The sequence below is a fragment of the Solanum tuberosum genome, unplaced genomic scaffold, assembly GCF_000226075.1.
Source record: "Solanum tuberosum cultivar DM 1-3 516 R44 unplaced genomic scaffold, SolTub_3.0 scf00317, whole genome shotgun sequence".
In the NCBI taxonomy this organism is placed as follows: domain Eukaryota; kingdom Viridiplantae; phylum Streptophyta; class Magnoliopsida; order Solanales; family Solanaceae; genus Solanum; species Solanum tuberosum.
The window spans coordinates 55,947-75,383 of NW_006239259.1; the positions used below are offsets into that span (position 1 = coordinate 55,947).

General features: G+C 35.4%; 2 protein-coding genes across 5 annotated transcripts; both read left to right on the forward strand.

Annotated features, from left to right (window-relative positions):
* The first annotated feature begins 3,886 nt into the window (after positions 1–3,886).
* LOC107063325 (uncharacterized) lies at positions 3,887–5,157 on the forward strand. Its single transcript, XM_015315039.1, has 4 exons — positions 3,887–4,124; positions 4,256–4,407; positions 4,648–4,698; positions 5,044–5,157. The coding sequence occupies exons 1-4, from the start codon at positions 3,932–3,934 to the stop codon at positions 5,155–5,157; spliced, it is 510 nt and encodes a 169-aa protein (XP_015170525.1). The 5' UTR covers positions 3,887–3,931.
* Positions 5,158–8,574: 3,417 nt separating this feature from the next.
* On the forward strand, positions 8,575–17,739 carry LOC102596709 (uncharacterized). Of its 4 annotated transcripts, none has more exons than XM_006360849.2 (12): positions 8,575–8,911; positions 9,298–9,345; positions 9,454–9,527; positions 11,038–11,832; positions 11,933–12,026; positions 12,149–12,307; positions 12,401–13,153; positions 13,345–15,338; positions 15,422–15,530; positions 15,680–15,752; positions 16,534–16,682; positions 17,128–17,739. In XM_006360849.2, exons 1-12 carry the CDS (start codon positions 8,845–8,847, stop codon positions 17,445–17,447), a joined length of 4,635 nt encoding a protein of 1,544 aa, XP_006360911.1. In that variant the 5' UTR covers positions 8,575–8,844; the 3' UTR covers positions 17,448–17,739. The 4 variants fall into 4 exon arrangements, with proteins under 4 accessions (XP_006360911.1, XP_006360913.1, XP_006360912.1 ...); XM_006360851.2 differs by having other exon boundaries at positions 15,422–15,521; XM_006360850.2 differs by having other exon boundaries at positions 12,155–12,307.
* Positions 17,740–19,437: the final 1,698 nt, after the last annotated feature.

Genomic DNA, 19,437 nt, shown 5'->3' on the forward strand with positions numbered 1-19,437 from the left:
ATAGAAACATGAAAGGTAGGACGACCAAGGATAGATTCGTAATTATGCTATCATGCAAGGGTAAAATAGTAATTAGCATGATTGATATGTTAGCAAACCACACTACTTTTTCTTTCCATTCCAAATCGTTCTAGATCCTCTTTCTTCTGCTTCCAGTTCCAGATTATTATTATTATTATTATTATTAACAGTTGCTATGGCCTTAGAGCCAAAATGCTGGATCATCTCCCTCAAATCCCTTATTCTCCTAGCGGTGCAACTTATGGTTTATGAGCTAAATCAACTATTCCGTTGAAAATCCCAATTTGAAACATACAACATATAAGAGGAAGAGAGCTGATAAAGCATAAGCTCCAAATATTTACCAAGCTAGAAAAAAAATCCATAAGTCTACGCTTTATCTCTATTGTTCTCTCAACCTAAGTCGACGCTTTCAAAAATGGTGTCTTGCTCTTCACACTAAAGAACTATTTGATTCTCTTCATCTTCACAGCGGGTTACATGTTAGGTCTATTCAATTTTTATTTTTTTGTCCAATTCTTTATTATTATTTTTCATGAAAAATCAAAATTAGAGTGCATCGTTTTGCTAATTTGTTGTTATTTGGGGGAATTTGGTTAATGGATCTAGAGCTAAAAGAAAGGGTGTATGGAGTTTACAATTTGTTCGAAAGTATTTGCGTCGTGAGTTTGGATTTGGTTGCTAAGTGATTTGTTTTTTATTTTTTTTTCAACAATGACATTCTGATAAAAAAAAAAGCCACAAAAATAGGTAAAGCTGGAAAATTAAAGAGCATAAGATATATTTTTTGGGTTAATCTCTACTTCATTTTGTTAATGTTGTAGTTTAGAGATATTTCTATTTCTTCAGTGGATGCTCAACCAGCAATATACTGAAATTGAACCTGTTTTATGTTCCGCACAAAGACGAGCAAAAACATCACAACTTGTCCAAGCTAGTGAATGTTACCACTTCTCATGTTAACATTACATGTGTTGATCCCTTTGCTAATCCTCTGTTATTTTATTTCATTTGCTCATGTTCTTAATTTCATGTCTTGTTTTAATGATTCAAGTTTTAACATCTTGTTTGAGATGAAAAATATTGAAATAACTAATATTTAAGTACAAATTCGTAAAAATTCACCTGGCTTACAATAAGTAGCTGGATATATATATGTGTATGTTTATCATACTTTATGTTAGTTTTGAACTACCATAATTTTAAAGAGGTAAATTAAAATTTGTTTTCCTTGTATGTTACCAACTTATGGTAATCTATCTACTTACATATAGTATTGTTCATTATGTGAAGGAAATTAGCTTATTATGGTGATACCTATGCAAATATGATTATTTGACCAACACTTTTATGTTCCATTTGATACATATAGCATATTGTCGGAGCCTGAAGGGTTTGTACACTCATTTGACACCCATCCAACGGCTCCAAATTGCTCAACACCCTAATAGACCAATTGTTCAAGATCATCTACAAAATATGACGGAGAAGATATGCCTGTTGATTTTTTTTTCTGTTTATTCTAGTTATTAGCAGTTTTTTTGACAATGCAACTCAAGGAATCTTAATCCTATGTTATGCATAAAGTGGATAGAGCTCCATGGAGATCGTGCTAGCTATGATGATCCAGCCATGGTGAGTGATATTGGGAGCATTGAAGGTAGAAGTTATCTCTTCATTGGTCATCAACTTTGCAATGACAACCCCTTATGAACTATGGGTATGCTTCAAAAATTCTCATTCATAGCATTATTACGAATTTCTATCACTAAGCATTCCAAGTAATCTGTTCTGTGGTTAATAACAAGTTAGTTTGAACAGATTTTTTCATTAATTAAGCAACAAGTTGTTAGGCTGAAGTTGTTGCTCATAACCTCTCAACATGTTCCCAGTTTGATTTTTTTCTCAAGTTATCAGATTTTTGGAGAGTCTATGTAGCGTTCAGTTGTTTGAAAGAAATGTTGCTTAATTTGATACCTCAAGATTAGTTTTGTAAAAAGATGAATTGATAACTACTAAATCTTAGCCTTGCAGCTAAAGAAAGGCTTTGAGAATGATGAAATATGTTGATCATAGTGTCTTTCCTATTGTTACATTTGTTGACACTCCAGGGGTTTTGCTGATTTAAGATCTGAAGAGCTAGGTCAGGTGTGAGTCTTTACCTTGACTTTCAAATATTGTGTTATTAGATTACATTTTGATCATGTAGAATCTATAATCACCTCCAATATTTTCATGTAGGGTGAGCCAATAGCCCCCAATTTAAGGGCAATGTTTGGGCTGAGAGTTCCAATCATAACAATTGTAACTAATAAAGGTGGTTCAGGCAAAACACTTGCCATTGGATGTGCAAATAAGTGGTTAATGTTGGAAAACTCAGCATTTTATGTTGCTAGGTAAGTTTGGTTCATTTGTACTTCTTCCATAAATTTATTTTACTACTTATCATGCATGTGACAGTCTGAAGAATAAGAAGTTCAAGTTCAAATATATTTTTTGTGCCTGCAGAGATATAAGCAATATATAAACTCTCAACTTACTATATAAACCAAAAACATGTTGTGTTAGCTTAAAAATGCGGACACATTGTACATATGTTGAGGCATGGATTTTGTAGTTGTTGTTTTAACACTTCTTGCATTGTTTCCTTAAATATCTTGATCTTTTCTATAGTTTAACGTCCATGCTTCTTTGACCAGTCTTGAAGCTTGTGCTGCAATATTATGGAAGTCTTCACAAGTAACTCCAAAGGTATATGAGAAAAAGTTTTTCCAGTTTGTGAAAAAAATGGTTTATCGTACAAAAATTCTGATTGAATAAGCAGCTGAGAAACTGAGGATCACAGCTTAAGAACATTACGGACTCTAGATAGCAGATGCAATTATTCCAGTAAGTACCATCTCTATACTTTTCACCTTTATACTTAATTTGGTTTTAGAAAGGGAAATATTTGAATCTATGGTGAAGGGTTGGTGATGTCAAGTAGTGTGAAAGAAACAATGTTTAGCTGGACTTTTAGAAGACGGGGAAACAATGCAAAACATGAGATTGTTGCTCCTTTATCACTATGTTGACAAAGTTCTTAATGAAGTAGAGAAGAATTTTGCACACTTAAAGAATAGTTTCTCATCCCTTATCTATTTTTTGTGCACTCACAAGTTTCTTATATATGTATAGAAGATCGGATTTATTCATAAAAAATATATCTTTTGTAAGGTTGTCTACATTTGATATACTTCTTGTATATGGGTGTGTTATTTTGCTTCTTTTGCTGGTGGATTTATTACTTTTTTCAAAAGAAAAAAGAAAAAAGTAGACACAACTTGTGTTCTAAGCTATGTTGCTCGGACTCTTCAAAAATGTCAACGGGTGCGTGTCGGATTCACCAAAAGTAGTGTATTTTTGGTGAATTCGACATGGGTGCGGCATCAAAAGTGAAGAGTCCGCGCAATTAAGGTTCTAAGTTGATCTTGTTTATGCTTTTAGTGTTATTGCACACTTCTAATTTACGAGAAAGGTTATATGCAAGTCTAATAAGTATTAACTACATGAAATTTTCTCGAACTTGAAAAAATGAGATTGATGACTAAAGGCGGTTGTTTAAAGACTGACTGGTGTGTTCCTTATACTTAAGCAAACAAAGAATTGGAAAATATAGATTTTCCTCTTCGTGAGAAGTGGATTATTGTTGGTCTACATAACTAATTTGTGTCTAATTAAGCAAGTTCTTTGGTGTATCAAATTAGTGATATCTTACTGGTTGATTTTGCCTAAAAAGAAAAAAGAAAGTGTAAGATCACTCCTTTGTATTTGTGAATTAATTTCAATTTCACATTTTTATTTGAATTTTGTTTGTTAGTATTCATTTAAGGTGTACTAGGAACCGATATAAACTCGAAGGAGACCGGTGATGAACCATGTAGGCATTGAAGCAGTTGCCTGTGATTTCAATGGTAACCGTGCTCTCTCAAGTCTGGATACAGAAGGTTGCTGTGAAGAAAGAATGCTTAGGTTGGGTAGCTTGCCAAAAATTACTTCAACAAACAAAAGACGATATCCTAATAAAGAGCCTAACAATCACATAGGTGGATGTCTCTTGGAAGGTAGTTCATATAGTGGAATAACTTTTCGAGAAATTATCTCTGGATCTTTTTCCAATGTATAATGACAATCCATGATTTTCTTGGTACCTTTATTATTCTGATAGACTTTCTTAAAACTGTCATTTCAACAGTGGAATATGTGCAAGATGAATCACTTGGTACGATTTTTAATGTTGATAAAAGCACGAGTGAGGAATTGACATCATACTCATCTACTACTCTAGAAAATCATGGTTTGTTCTTATTGTCTGCATCATTCTTTAACACCAAACAACTCAATATTGTATGGTGTGCTTACATAGCTTGTTTTTATTTATTTTGAGACATCTAAGATGGACCATTATCAAATAGCCACTGAGGGAATGGCAATGATGGTCTCTTCTTTAATTGATTCCTGAACATGCTTGTTTTCATCAACTGTTTTGTGTCAATTTGGTTGCAACATGTGATACTATAAGGAACTCAATGTGTGATCAATTATTTTTGTACATTGTTTGCATTAATTTCTGGCATCTACATATAGTTGTTGCTTGTCATCATTGGCTTATCAAAGAAAAAAGAGAGTAAGGAATTGGTAATTGGTTTATTCTTAAATGATGAAAGGATCCTATATTGGTTTGAGAAAGAATCAAATTTTCGATGTATACTTAGATTGTAGTGATGATTTTTGGCCTTTATTGACTTTGTGCCCTCCTTGAGTCCCCTCTAAAGGAGTAGAACTTGACTATTGGGCATATAAGTAGATTTTGTTTTCACTGCTTCTTGATTTGAGTTAATAAGTTGTCTCGCTTCCTGTCTCTCTCTCACACACAAATGTTCTCTTTCTACCATAGTATTTTTAAAATGTCCCTTTGAATTTTAATCGGTTTAATGCTTTCTATTTCAAAATGTTTAACCTCTTATTCACTTTTTGGAATAGGGCAAGCAACTATTTGTAAATTACAAAGCAACGGAATATTTCTGGCAATGGACGATATTTGCATTACCGATATGTGATTTATGTGTCCATGGTGCAAAGTACGAACAGTGGTAGAAATACATCTTGTTGATCATGTATCACAGGATGGTGGATAGGAACTAATGAGACATAAGCTTGGATTTGATTTTGCAAGTATATTAAAGGAAGTATTAGAAAAGTAACTATTTCAATGCTTGTGAGCTTATGATTAATCTTAAAAATTTATGATTGTTTAGAGTCAACACATATGTGAACGCAAGATTAGACACAAATAAATGACATCAAAATTCATGTTGTTGGGTCCGTGCATAGCACGGGCAATACTCATCTAGTATATATATATGTGTGTGTGTTAATTCCATGTCTTTTAGTTACTTGAATATATGATAATGACCAATTTTGCTCTTTTTCCTCTATTTTTTTTTACGTATATGCATGTTACCAGTTGCCATGTTACTTCATTATGGATCGAATGATCATTGCTCTCTTTCAATTACTCTCTTAACATTGTGTGCTTTCAACATGTCTTTTATTATTTTCTTTGTTTATTTTAGTTGAATTATATGTTAATCTATATCCTCTTGTTTGCATGTGATGTCTATCCGAGTGTCTTGTGGACTTCTTTTTTTCTTTACATTTTCGAGTTGAGTCATAGAATCTTAATTTTCTTTATCGAGTCGGCCTCGTGTTTGTATGGGAAAACAGAAACTGACATACAAGGCAAACATAAGCTAATATACATAAACAAGCGTTGCATACAATCAATATACGTCCAATATACAATATATACAACAAGTATATAGTAATTATATACATAATGACACAACAAAATTGGGCTAGGCCCAAAATGAAGTATCTTAAAAGACTGAATTACTTAGAATTAAGACAGAAAGATAGAATGAACTTGTTAGCCCAATACTCTGAATTGAGACAGAAGCCCAAATTTATCTCTCTCTTATTATTGTATATTTCTTTTGATTGTATTTAATTCCAACTTATACTTTTAGATTAACTTAATTAAATCGACAAATCATCTTTTGGTATAATGAATTTTTCTATTTAAGTGATTTATTTAATTGTCTTTCTGTACTTAGTCATTTTTTTTGACAAAACTCTCTTTAAATTATTTCAAGTATCTTAAATTATTATGTTTTCTAAATGACTTTAAATATATTTTCCTTCAAATATTTTTCCAAAGTTAGTCATAAAGTTTTCAAGTCGTTGGATAATTGCATGTTAGCAGACATTTCAAGTACGTAAAACCTTCTTGAAATGGAAATAAGAACCCCTACCCTTAGGAATTTCAAAAGAATTTTTTGTTTTACACCTAGTCAAATAAAATGGACATGTATTTCAAACACGCTAGTAACCTTGGACATACTAGTGTCTCACAATAATTTTACTTAGGATCATCAAATAGTCGCATGACCAAGGAGTTCATATACCCTACTAATCTCACTATTGTACAATGTTATATAATCTATCAATCTCATATGTACACACATGATAAAAAGTTTTTAATTATGTTGGTGTTCATGTATCGTATCAATGTGGTACCCGATCTAATACACACAACTACTTGTACATCGGACTGAGGCGAATGTATTGTTACCATAAGAGCATATTGTGGTAAGTAAATTTAAAGAATTTATTTGAATGACCAAAATCTATCTATATATAAAAGGAGAAGAAAAAATGACACATGTCAACACCACAAATTTTCAGTATTTTAAATAATTAATAATAAATAATAGTTAAATAAATAAATATAGACATATGCCAATAATTAGAATTAGAACGACACATGTCAGCATCACAAAAATTAGGATTTTTAAATAATCAAAATTATTAATTACATGTAATAGGGTTAAATAATAAAATCAACTTTTTGTAATTATCTTAAATTCGAAATTAAAATATTAAATTTATTTATTAAAAGATTACTTAAAATTAACGTGATATAATCATTTTATAATTTTCAAAATTTATATAAGATAATAACTAAAAATTTAACTTTCTAAATCTGAAAAACAAAAAATAAACATTGCAGAACATGAGTATGATTATTAATTTTAATTTTTTTTTTTTAAAAATAAAAAATATTGCTCCACGTTAGTCAGTGGATAATTTTAAGGAACAATTCAATTAGTGGATAATTTTAAGGAATAATTTCAAATTTTAAATTATTATAAAATAAAAATTACAAACTTAACTAATAATAATAATAATAATAATATTAATATTTTTTCAGAAATGTTTCAAATGACAGTCACACATAAAATTCTTTTCCGGGTATCAATTTTCAAAATAAAATTCCCCCAGAAAAATTCAAAAATATTAAAAATATACAAAAACTATATTTTTTTATTTTTTATTTTTTAATTTGAATTGATCCTAATCCTTATCTGATTGATGATTTTTGAATTTCAAATTGATGACAACTTCTTATCAACGATTTATTAACTTCTCATAATGAATGACTTCTTACTGGATTACAACTATCCTATAAATAAACTACCCCACTTCTTCTAAACCAACCCCACCCACTTCTTCTCCTTTTGTTCTATTTTTTTTTCCATTAATCAACAGGGAAAGAAATACTTTGGGATATTTATTATTTAAAAGAAGTACTCCTTTTGGTTGAAAGCTAACAAGATAGTTACAATGTAACTAAATACTATAAAAATCTTTGCATTGTAGCTTATTATATATAGATATTTCTTTTGATTGTATTTAATTTCAACTTATACTTTTAGATTAACTTAATTAAATCGACAAATCATCTTTTGGTATAATGTAATTTTTCTATTTAAGTGATTTTATTTAATTGTCTTTCTTTACTTAGTCATTTTTTGACAAAAACTTTCTCTTTAAATTATTTCAAGTATCTTAAATTATTATGTTTTCTAAATAACTTTAAATATATTTTCCTTTAAATATTTTTCCAAAGTTAGTCATAAAGTTTTCAAGTCGTTGGATAATTACGTGTTAGCGGACATTTCAAGTGCGTAAAAACCTTCTTGAAATGGAAATAAGAACCCCTTACCCTTAGGAATTTCAAAAGAAATTTTTGTTTTACACCTAGTCAAATAAGATAGACATGTATTTCAAACATGCTAGTAACCTTGGACATACCAATGTCTTACAATAATTTTACTTAGATCATCAAACAGTCGCATGACCAAGGAGTTCATATACCCTACTAATCTCACTATTGTACAATGTTATATAAAAAGTTTTTAATTATGTTGGTGTTCATGTATCATATCAATGTGGTACCCGATCTAATACACACAACTACTTGTACATCGGACTCGAGGTGAATGTATTGTTACCATAAGAGTATATTGTGGTAAAGTAAATTTAAAGAATTTATTTGAATGACCAAAACAGAGTTAAAAAGGATAATTTTGTCTAAAAATTAGGATTGTAATTTTAAGTTATTGGTATTATTAAGTGCATAAGGATAATTTTGTCTAAAAATTAGTTTATTTTAATTTTTGGTTTTCGAGAAGATGATTTGGCTCTAGTGACCACCCAAACCCTCAGCCTTTTCTTCTCCGTCACCTGTTCCCGACTCGCGCATCTCTCTCTTTCTCTCTGCAACAGTTCTCATCAATAGCTCTCGGAACCCTAAAACTCTCTCTGGCTTGTGCTTCGGTCCTCAAACCCACATTCACTCTCATTTGACTCTTCCATTTCACTCTCTCCCCTTTTTCTCCGATTGATTTTTCTGTATCGATCCTCTATCTCGACAAGGCCATGGCAGAAGGAAATCTTGATCTTCCTGACGATCTTCTTTCCTCTAAGACTTCCGATCAGTCCAAAGGTGCTCTATAGTTTCTTTAATTTTGATTTACAATTAGTTTAGGGCTTATTTTTGAATCTTCAATTTAGTAAATTCTAGGGCTTCAGATCAGGTATCCTCTTTATCTGTATTTGGTTCTCTGGATTTGCTTTCTTTGACATTTCAGTCTATCCAATTGTTCTATTGCCAACTAAAATACACTGTAGCGGCCAGTCTTCTGGTCAATCTTAATTGACGAGGGATTGATGCTTGTCAACATTTATTTTACACTAGGAAGTTGTTGATTTTCTCACCTTCTTCTAGTGTTTGGATCTACAAGTAGCTGCAACTAGATTTTCTTATTTATTTATTTACTTTTGCTCCCACTTTGTCATGTTTTACAGTTGCTAACAAACATCTGCTTGCAGGTAATGATGACAACAAGCCTTTCATGGGCCAGCTTGATATTTCCAAAGGTATTTCTCTTTCATTTTTTTTAAATTTTTGATTACATGCGGACTCTGGATCTTCTTCTGATATATACTTTTTACATTCTCTTGTAATTCTCCTTGACCTTGCTTTAGATCAAGCAATGGTGGACAGCAGCATTCCTTTGTCTCCACAGTGGCTTTATGTTAAACCAAGTGATACAAAGATGGTGAGTTTGCTTACTTTTTAGACTAGCTGATTTATACTCATCAATGGATAATTCCATCATACAAACTATACTCATAAGTAGAATTCAAAACTTGACAGTTATTTTTTGACCCTAAGATCTGCTTTTCTGGCATTATCGTCTTATACTTATTTTAGTCTCTTATTATTTGGAATACTTGAGAGATGGTTTGCAGTTTGAGACAAATTCTCGTCTGACCAGTCGCGATATGGATGTATAATAGCCCCTCCCTCCTGCAGTTACAACATCATCTCAAACTCAATAGATCATATAAAGTCATTGTCAACTATAAAAATGTTTTTTTGTACATGATTGAGAATTTTTACTTGCTTTCTGTATGGTATGATGAATTGTATTTTTTTTTCCCTTGATAACCGAGAAATCGATCTGTGACCCGCCCTTTGGACCAATCACAGCCTTCTAAACTCAGTGGATAATGGGCCTGCCCCTCTACCCTTCTCCACTTAAATACCGGGCTTCGCTTTGCATGGTATGATGAATTGTACTTATTAGTCAAAACTAAAAAGGAATTGGTTTGTTCCATCCGGAGATTCCCCTTTCTAAGTATAAATATAGGGAACCCTTGAGAATGAAGTGTTTTCTTGTTGAATTAGACAGTCTTCGTGAAATCTTGTCGTGTCGGCATTTAACCATATTAGACATAACAAAGATATTGACTTTGATGTTTTAGTACCCATATGTGTTGACTAAGTGTGTGTGGTCTGCTTAAGACGGAAAATTTCACCCCTTTGAAGGATCACACTAAGCATAAAAGTTTTTGTTTGTTAATCCTGTGATTTTATATGGTATTTACCGCCCATGACCACAGAGGAAATACTTCTGTCATGCATGTCGTCCATTACTTGTGGATTCATAACAGATCTACGTCTTAAAACTGAGATTTAGAAAGTCACTGTCGATCCAAGCTCCTCTTATTGATCTAAACAAAAAAAGATACCTTGAAACACCCCAAAAACACTTTTCCTTCAAACTTCAACTGAGTTCGGTCACGTTGTAGCATTATTTCCTCCTAGACTTTATACGTATGAAATTCTTGAAGTGTCTGTTACCGATTTCTGTTGCAATGTTGAGCAGAACTGAAGAAAATTTTGCTTTATTTGCCTGTAATCTTTTTGAGATTTGGATTTCCATTCCCACTAGGCAAGCCTGGTGCGACGAGCTCGACCCAGAAGGCAAACCCCTTGCTTTCGCTGGCAAGGGGTTTCGAACTTGATTTATTTCCTCCTAGACTTTATACGTATGAAATTCTTGAAGTGTCTGTTACCAATTTCTGTTGCAATGTTAAGCAGAACTGAAGAAACTTTTGCTTTATTTGCCTGTAATCTTTTTGAGATTTGGATTTCCATTCCCCTCTCTCTATATATATATATCTCAAAGTGCCAGATGTTCAGATGTTACACATGCCCATATTTCTTTTATACTGCTTGAAGTTTCTAGTAAAATGTTTTCTACTGGGTTTTATTCATCATAGGAACCGCGTCCACCAAGCTCTCTGTCACTTGGAAGTTCTGTTGATTCAAGTCAGAAGGAGGCTTGGCGTACAGATGTACCTGACGACAAGAAGGATTGGAGAAGAACGACAGTGGAGACTGAGAGCAGTCGCCGGTGGCGTGAGGAAGAAAGGGAAACTGGCTTGCTTGGTCGGAGAGAACGAAGGAAAACCGATCGCCGTGCTGAGCATGATGTTAATAACCGCAATTCTGGGCTTGATACAAGGCGTGATATCAAGTGGTCTTCTAGGTGGGGTCCTGATGACAAAGAGAAAGAAAATCGCAGTGAGAAAAGGATAGATGTAGATAAGGAAGATGTTCATAATGATGGTCAAACATTTGTGGCTAACCGTACTGTCTCAGAACGGGAGTCAGATTCTCGGGACAAGTGGCGTCCACGCTATAAAATGGAGGGCAACTCTGCAGCTCCAAGTTCCTATCGAGCTGCTCCAGGTTTTGGACAGGAGAGAGGAAAAGTAGAAGGGTCAAATGTGGGATTTAACTTGGGTCGTGGGAGGTCTACTGGGACTATTATAAGACCTTCCTCTGGGGGTGCAATTGGTGCTTCACCATTTGAGAATTCTGTCGCTGGAAAATCAAGAATCTCGACTGGCATATTCAGTTATCCACGGGGGAAAACTCTTGACATATACCGCAGGCAAAAGCTTGGCTCATCTCTTTGTAGCATGCCTGAAAATATGGAAGAAGCTCCCCCAGTTACTCAAGTAATTGCTATTGAACCATTAGCTTTTGTTGTTCCTGATGCTGAGGAAGAGGTGAGCTACATCAATTACTTCATTTGTTCAGAATTGTAGGTTTTCTAAGTGTTCAAAAAATATTTGATACCATAAAGTTGCTTGATCAATCTTATTATAGGCTGTTCTCAATGATATATGGAAGGGTAAAATTACCGGTGGTGGTGTTTCTCACAATTCTTTTAGAAAGGGTCAATCAATGGATAATGTCACAGGTAATTGTTTCTTGAACACTATGTCTGGATGCGGTACTGACTGCTACTCCCATCCCTATCCTTTGTCTTTTTGTTGGAGTATGATAAGAGATTCTCTCTGAATTTGCTTTTATATCTTCCAGAAACAGGGGATACAGAGCCCAACAATACAAAAATGGGTGCTCCCTTCGCTGATGTCACTGAAGAGACAGTTGATAGGTTATTGAAAACTTCAATAGGTGTTGAAGAAGCCAATACCTATAGCTTTGTTTACGAGAACGGTGTCAAGGTCAAGTTTGATGGTGAGTAAATTATTACCTCTATTTAAATCAGCTCTTCTCATCAAGGTTGATTTTTCTGTTGACTTCTGACAAAGGAACTTGTTTGTGATTCAGGAGGAGATAATCATGTAGGACTGAAAGACAATGTTTCTGAAGCTATTGCTGCAGATGGAAGTTTGTTTACCAGGAAGAGAACTGACAATAGTGACTGCCTTAACTACATTAGTGGGTCCCAATCTGATATTTCTGTGCAGAGCTTACCAGATTCCGGAGTAACCAGGACACCTATCTTTGAGAACAATCAACATGTTGCTTTTGATGGCAGTTTGAAGGTGTCTGATGATTCAAATTCTGTATTTGTGAAGTCCTCTTCTGAAATTTATTGGAACAACCTTCTAGGAAGGGGTATTCCACCAGAGGAGTTGAGTTTGTACTATCGTGATCCTCAGGGCGAAATCCAGGGGCCATTTCTCGGAGCTGACATCATTTCATGGTTTGATCAGGGATTTTTTGGTATGGACTTACTAGTTCGCTTGGAAGATGCCCCTGAAGATTCACCTTTCTTTGAACTTTGTGATGTAATGCCGCATTTGAAATTTGAACATGAGCATGATGGTAACACCAATCTTTCCCAGGCAGAACCATCTGCTGTACTAGAGGGGAAGTTGGATTCTGGTTTACGTAGCTCAGCTTCTGTTTCTGAGATGGTTGGTTCTGCTGCCTTTGATGGCTCGAGCTGGCCGCCATCTGATTTTGATGGCCTTGGTGGACATCGTATTCAGTCAATACCTGATCATCCAGCTCGTCAATTTAAACCTCCATATTCACATAGTGAAGACTTTAACAATTTTGTTGCTCAAGATGAAGGTGAGTTAGCATTTTTAGCTTGGATCCTTATTGTTTATCTGAATGCATAGCCTCCTGTGGCTTTGGAGGTGGGAATCTAGCCTCTTTCCCTGCATATAGGCCATTAAGGTCATGGCCATTGATATTTAGTGTGGTTGACCTTTATCTGTTATTTTGCTATTTAATTTTTAAGTTTCCATCTATATTTGCAGAAATTGTGTTTCCCGGAAGACCTGGAAGCAGTGGCAATGCTATTGGAAAAACTTCCACAGGCCTTACTGATCCTTCAAATATCCACCGTGCAACTCCAAGCGCAATGTGTGAGGGTGGAGTTCCAAATCATGAACAGACATTGCACCCACTTGGCTTATTATGGTCAGAGCTTGAAGGCACTGCAGGAAAGAGTGGTCCTATCTCAGATGTTCCTTTTAGAGGAAGTGGCCAGGATCAAGTTCTAAACTCTGGTGCTGCAAGGGTTGGGCCATTTGGTGCCAAGACGGACTCAACCTCTGCTCTGGAGACATGGACTGATGCTTATAGAAGAAATGCTGGATCTGAACCCAACATATATCAAGATGCTATGGATGCCAGCCGCTTGTTGCACCAGGACCATGAACTGAACCGGTTTGAGTTGGCAGACAAGCTGTTTTCCCAACAACTTCAGCAACAGCATCCTCATAATTTGATATCCTCTCATAATAGTCACTTAAATGAAGCTATGATGGAACGTGGCACAAATCATAATTCAATACACCAACCACAGTTGGCGAGTCAGACTGGGCAGGATCTGGAACACTTTATGGCGCTTCAGCTGCAACAGCAGAGACAGTTGCAGCTTCAACAACTGCAGCAACAACAACAGTTCCATCAACAGCAAATGCTAATGAAAGAACAAGAGTCCCATGCTAGGCAGCTGGTTCTTGAACAATTATTGCAGAGACAAGTACGTGAACCAAGTTACACACAATCACGTCTTGATGCTATTAGGCATAGCAGTGCTCTGGAGCAGGTGTTGATAGAGCAACAAATTCTGAGTGAACTGCAACAGCGTCCACATCTTCCACCAAGACATGCTGAACCATCTATTGAGCATCTCATTCAAGCAAAGTTTGGTCAAATACCACATCAAGGGCCTCAAAGTGATTTAATGGAGCTCCTATCACGGGCAAAACATGGACAGTTGCACCCTTTGGAGCATCAAGCCCTTCAACAAGAACAAGCACATGAGAGGTTAAGACAACGTTTGGAAATGGAGGAAGACAGACAGATTGGCGCTGTCTGGCCTGCTGATGAAACTGGTCAGTATCTAAGAAATCCAGGTGTTGCTCGTCGTGCAAACTCTGGATTTGGTCCATTAGATATTTACCAACAGCAACAGATACCCCCTCCGGAAGAGCATGTTAGTCATCTGGAAAGGAATTTGTCAATGCAGGATAGACTTCAGCGGGGTCTCTATGACACTGGATTTCTGCCTTTGGAACGGACGATGTCAGTACCTGGTGGTGGTCCTGGTGTTAATTTGGATGCCATAAATCCTCTAGTGCGCGCACAAGGTTTAGAAATGCAAGATCCAAATTCAAGAATGCACTCAGCTGGTCACATGCCTGGTTTCTCGACTGGCATCCACTTGCAATCTCCTCACCGTCCTCTATTTTCAAATCAGTTTCATGCTCCAAATGGAGATACAATGGAAAATCATTGGTCTGAAAGAAATGGTCAGTTACCAGCTGATTGGATGGAAACTAGGATGCAGCAACTACATCTCAATGGTGAGAGACAAAGAAGGGATTTTGATGTCAAAAGGGCTTCTGAAGATCAAAGTATGTGGATGTCAGCTGGTGCTAATGATGACAGTTCAAAGCGATTACTTATGGAACTGCTCCAGCAAAAATCTGGTCAGCAGTCAACTGATCAAGCAGAAATGACCAGAGGGATTTTGTTTGAGAGGGGCTTTCACTCCGGTCACTTTTCTACGACAAATGCTTCAAACCGTTCATTCAACCCTCTTTTGGACCAGGATATGAGTCTAAACCAAGCTATCACTGTTGGGTCATATGGTTCTAATTCAGGTTTTCCACCACAGAGAGATCATGTAAATGAGATTGCCGATAGTCTTGATGCTTGTGAGAGATTTCCCTTCAAATCTCATTCTGGAGCTTTAGCTGAAGCTCAACCTGTCTTTTCCAGCATCAATGAAGCCTCTCAGGTAATTTACAAGATTCCAGACCTACATCTTATATGTGTTGGCAATGAAGATACACTCTTACATGTCATGATGATTATCTGTAGGTACATTTAGAGGCTCGCGAAAGTATCGTTAGGCAAGCTGGTGTGCCGACTGTAGAAGGGGAAATGCCAATTAACTTGCTCAGCAGGCACACTTCACTTGGTACTGGAGGTTACCTCTCTCTATATACACAATTACACACACATATGTTGTGTATTATATTGAATGCTTATATATGTGTGTGTCTGTGCTTGTATATCGTCTTATTAAAAGAAGGTTTTATTGTTTGAAAGATTGTAATGTTTTTAAATCATCTTCAGGTGGAAGTCTTGACTTTTACAATGACAAGAGTAATAGAAGGGATTCGGCTACAGAGGAAATTCCTAAGGAACGGTATGTGCTATCTCTGTTTCTTCCTGGAAAGGACTTATTTTTATTTATGTCATTCTCATGGGTGTAGTTGGTAGTTTGGGAAATCAAGTAAAGTTTGTGCTTCAGTAGCTGCAACAATTTTATTCATATAAATTCTTTGAAAGAAGAAATCACTAATAATTCCTGGAGTGTAGAATTTATTGCCAAGTTTCTATTACAGAAAGAATGTACTCTAGTTATAGAAGTAGATTGGCTTACTAAGAAACTTTTTTGCTTTAGAGTACTGAACGTTTAGCTATGATATTTCACTTGCCTACATTATTTTACTGATAATTATACGTCGTATTTTTGTTTTTATGATAAAGTGAAATATCAATGGTTTAGCATCGCCTCTTCAGGAAATGCTCATTCACAAAGAAAAGTATGTCTTAGAGCCTTGATCACGACACTGAACCGCACATTAAGCAAGGCGAAGTGCTCAACGCGTTCTGAGCCTTGCTTCAGGGATTAAGCGTGCCTTTGATAACTCACCGAGTTGTGTTTTAATCTTGTAAAACCGTGTTATGCAAATATGTCTGATTGTAACTTTTACATGGTGCTACTTCTTCCTTGCTCAAAAAGTTTTGTTCCTCTTCTTTTTCCTTTCAATGGTTAATATTTTCTTTAATCAGTGTTTTTTCTTGTATAAGTCACAGAAGAGTTTTACCATCCTGTATATAGGACTAGCTCCTTCCCTCAATGAAGATTATGTTGTGATTTTGCTTTCCTGATATGCATCTGAATTTTTTTTCTATTTGGGTAGGATGGCTGTGACATCAAAAAGGTCAGATAACATCTTGCCGAAGCACCCACCTGTATTGCGCGTTTCTTCAACCCAGGAGGGTCTATCGGAGATAACTTCTGATAGCCTAGTGAGAGGCAAAAATCCTTCAGATGCCATGGCTTCTGAAGGTAGGATGTCTTTCTCCTTTTTGTTGCTATCACTGTTTACTATTTTGTCTTGATATTTCTATATTTGCTAGATATTTTGCACCTTGAAGATGTGAGAAATATACTACTCCCTGTGTCCCAATTTATGTGATACTCCTTTTTGGTTTGTCCAAAATAATGATTCTCTCTCTTTTTAGTAACACTTTGAACTTCCCATTTTACCCTTAATGGGATGATTTCTAGCTACAAATATCTATGACTTAATTTAAATCATAAGTTTTAAAAGTCTTCATTTCCTTCTTGAACTCCATGCCTGGTTGTTACATAAATTGGGACGGAGGGAGTAGCTAATTTGATGTCTGCTCTTCCTTTATGGCTTGTAAGAGTTAATTGCCAATCCCCTTGCACCACACTCATTCTATCCATCCTAATTGCTAACCCATCCTTTTATGAATTCTGTCACTAGGGGGTAAGAGGGAAGCGGGAGGTAATGCAGCAAATCAAGTTCCCAGTGCTATGACGTCTGAAAAGAAAGACGGGCGCTTTCGACGAACTGCATCTTGTAGTGATGCTGATGTTTCAGAGACATCATTCAGTGACATGCTTAAGAGTAATGCTAAGAAGCCAACAGCTCAGGAAGCACATGCATCAGAGGCAATCGATGCAACACACCGTAGTGGTAAGAAGAAAGGAAAGAAAGGAAGACAAATTGATCCTGCTCTTCTTGGTTTCAAGGTTACAAGCAATCGCATCATGATGGGTGAGATACAACGGATAGAAGATTAGTTGCTGTACAGTTGTAACTTGTGTCCCGATTTCTTGTGCTGTACATTTTTGCGTCATCTGTGAAATTTCCATAACACATTTTCTTTTACTCCATCCCATTTTGTGTAGGGATGGCTTGAGATATAGTTAGTGTTAGGTAGTGTAGACAATTAGTTGTGTGGATTGAATCTTTATAGGTACAACCAATCAAGTAGAGTAGAGGAACATCCTAACAGAATGTTTTCCTTTAGCCAATGAGATAAGGGCAAAAGAATATACCAATAAGCTCTGAAAGAGTAAAGTACTTTTAGAACAAAGGGCCCAAACTCCCCCCCCCCCTCCCCCTCCCTCTCTCCCTTTTAAGCTTTTTTTCCTTTGGTTCTCCCTCTCTTCTTCTTTTAAGTTAGTTTTCATTTTTCATATTAGTTGTCCATTTTTCCTTTTACATGTCCTTCAAGAAATTACAAATAAAATGACAGTTTTAGTAGTTACTCCTTGAAAAATTATTTTGCAACTTTACAAATCTTGTTTACACGTCTAAAAACAATTAACTGTTAAGGTAAAATGAGAAAAAATAATTAATTATATTTTTCTTTAGTTATTTTATAAGTAATTTTAGATAACAATTTTGTTTTTCCCAAAAATAGTATAATTGAATTGAAATAACTGACAGTAAAAGGAAACAAAAATCATAATAATAAATGAAGAAGAATAAGTTTGAATTTTTCCTTTTCACAGAGTAAAATTATTAGGGTTCCTTTGAAGGGGAAAATTGGGTGGGTGGGTTCACTACTAAAAAACTGCCGAAAAAACGACGGTCTGCGTCGCTTTTTTGGTCAAATTCGACGGAAAAGCGACTCAGTCATATTCGCCGCTTTTTGGGTTGACGCTTTTAAAAAAGCGACGGACTGTGTCGTTTTCTGATTTTTTTTCTTCAGGAAAGCGACGGACAACGTCGCTTTTTTTTATATTTTCATTTTTTAAATTTCCAAAAAGCGACGCAATCCGTCGCTGTTTTGGAAATTTAAATTTTGAAAATCCCAGAAAAGCGACAGACTAAAGGACCCTGTCCGTCGCTTTTCTGGAAATTAATTTTTTGAAAAACCCAAAAAAGCAACGGTCTAAAGGACCATGTCCGTTGCTTTTCTGGGTTTATTTGAAAAAAATAATGCAAAAAGCGACGGACGAAACCACTCTGTCCGTCACTTTTTTCTGCATATTTTTGATAGTAGAAACTAACAGTTTCTGCTACCCACCTGCAAATATAAATCAATTCAATTCAATTTTAACCAGCCCAATCAAACAAAATACAATCTAAACATCCAACACAAGATATAAAACAACAAAATTAAATCAATCTTCAAAAATATCTAAATCACAATACAAAAACATATAAAGTCATTCAAAATTTGATTCAAAATTAAAAAAGAGTTCATAAACTAAAGCAATAAAAGATAATCAAGGAGTGCAGTCTATATAAACATCCTCCTCCTTACTGTCGTCGTCAGTGCCCTCGGCAGGAGACGATGTAGATGTAGGTCGACGAGCAAGGTTCAACGCTTGTTCTTTGATTTGCTGAACTGTCGCACTCATGCTTTCTTGTTCAGCTACTCTTTTTCGCTCAGACTCTTGCAGTGCTGCTGTCAGTTTTTCTATCTGTGCCAACATAGTAACGATCCGAACACTGTCAATTGCCTCGGCTTGATGTAACGATCCAATACCTTCTAAGCCTGACACGAGTCGTCGTACATCATTTCGAGAGCCTCGACCATAGACTCTACCCTTGTGTGTTCCCCCTACCACTTTTTCTGTCCAAATTTGACTGGACAATTCTTTATTATATAAAGGAATTTTTTCTCTTGGTTCGCTAACTCTTATACCTTTAAAGGCGAAAGCCTGAGGCGAAAGCCCGGTTTTCCCCTCCAACATCTGCTCTCTAGTTAAGTAAGGCAGACTGGATAAAGGTAACTACTTTTTGCTCACTTGATGAAAGACATAATAGGTAATATTC

Bases quoted from the DNA above. Each gene is read 5' to 3' on its own strand.
- LOC107063325 (XM_015315039.1), top strand. From the start codon at position 3,932: ATGAACCATGTAGGCATTGAAGCAGTTGCCTGTGATTTCAATGGTAAC. The intron at 4,125-4,255 runs GTAGTTCATATA...TCATTTCAACAG, and splicing joins AGGTGGATGTCTCTTGGAAG to TGGAATATGTGCAAGATGAA. The intron at 4,699-5,043 runs GTAATTGGTTTA...TTTTTGGAATAG, and splicing joins AAAAAGAGAGTAAGGAATTG to GGCAAGCAACTATTTGTAAA.
- LOC102596709 (XM_006360849.2), top strand. From the start codon at position 8,845: ATGGCAGAAGGAAATCTTGATCTTCCTGACGATCTTCTTTCCTCTAAG. The intron at 12,027-12,148 runs GTAATTGTTTCT...TATATCTTCCAG, and splicing joins ATCAATGGATAATGTCACAG to AAACAGGGGATACAGAGCCC. The intron at 12,308-12,400 runs GTGAGTAAATTA...TTTGTGATTCAG, and splicing joins TGTCAAGGTCAAGTTTGATG to GAGGAGATAATCATGTAGGA.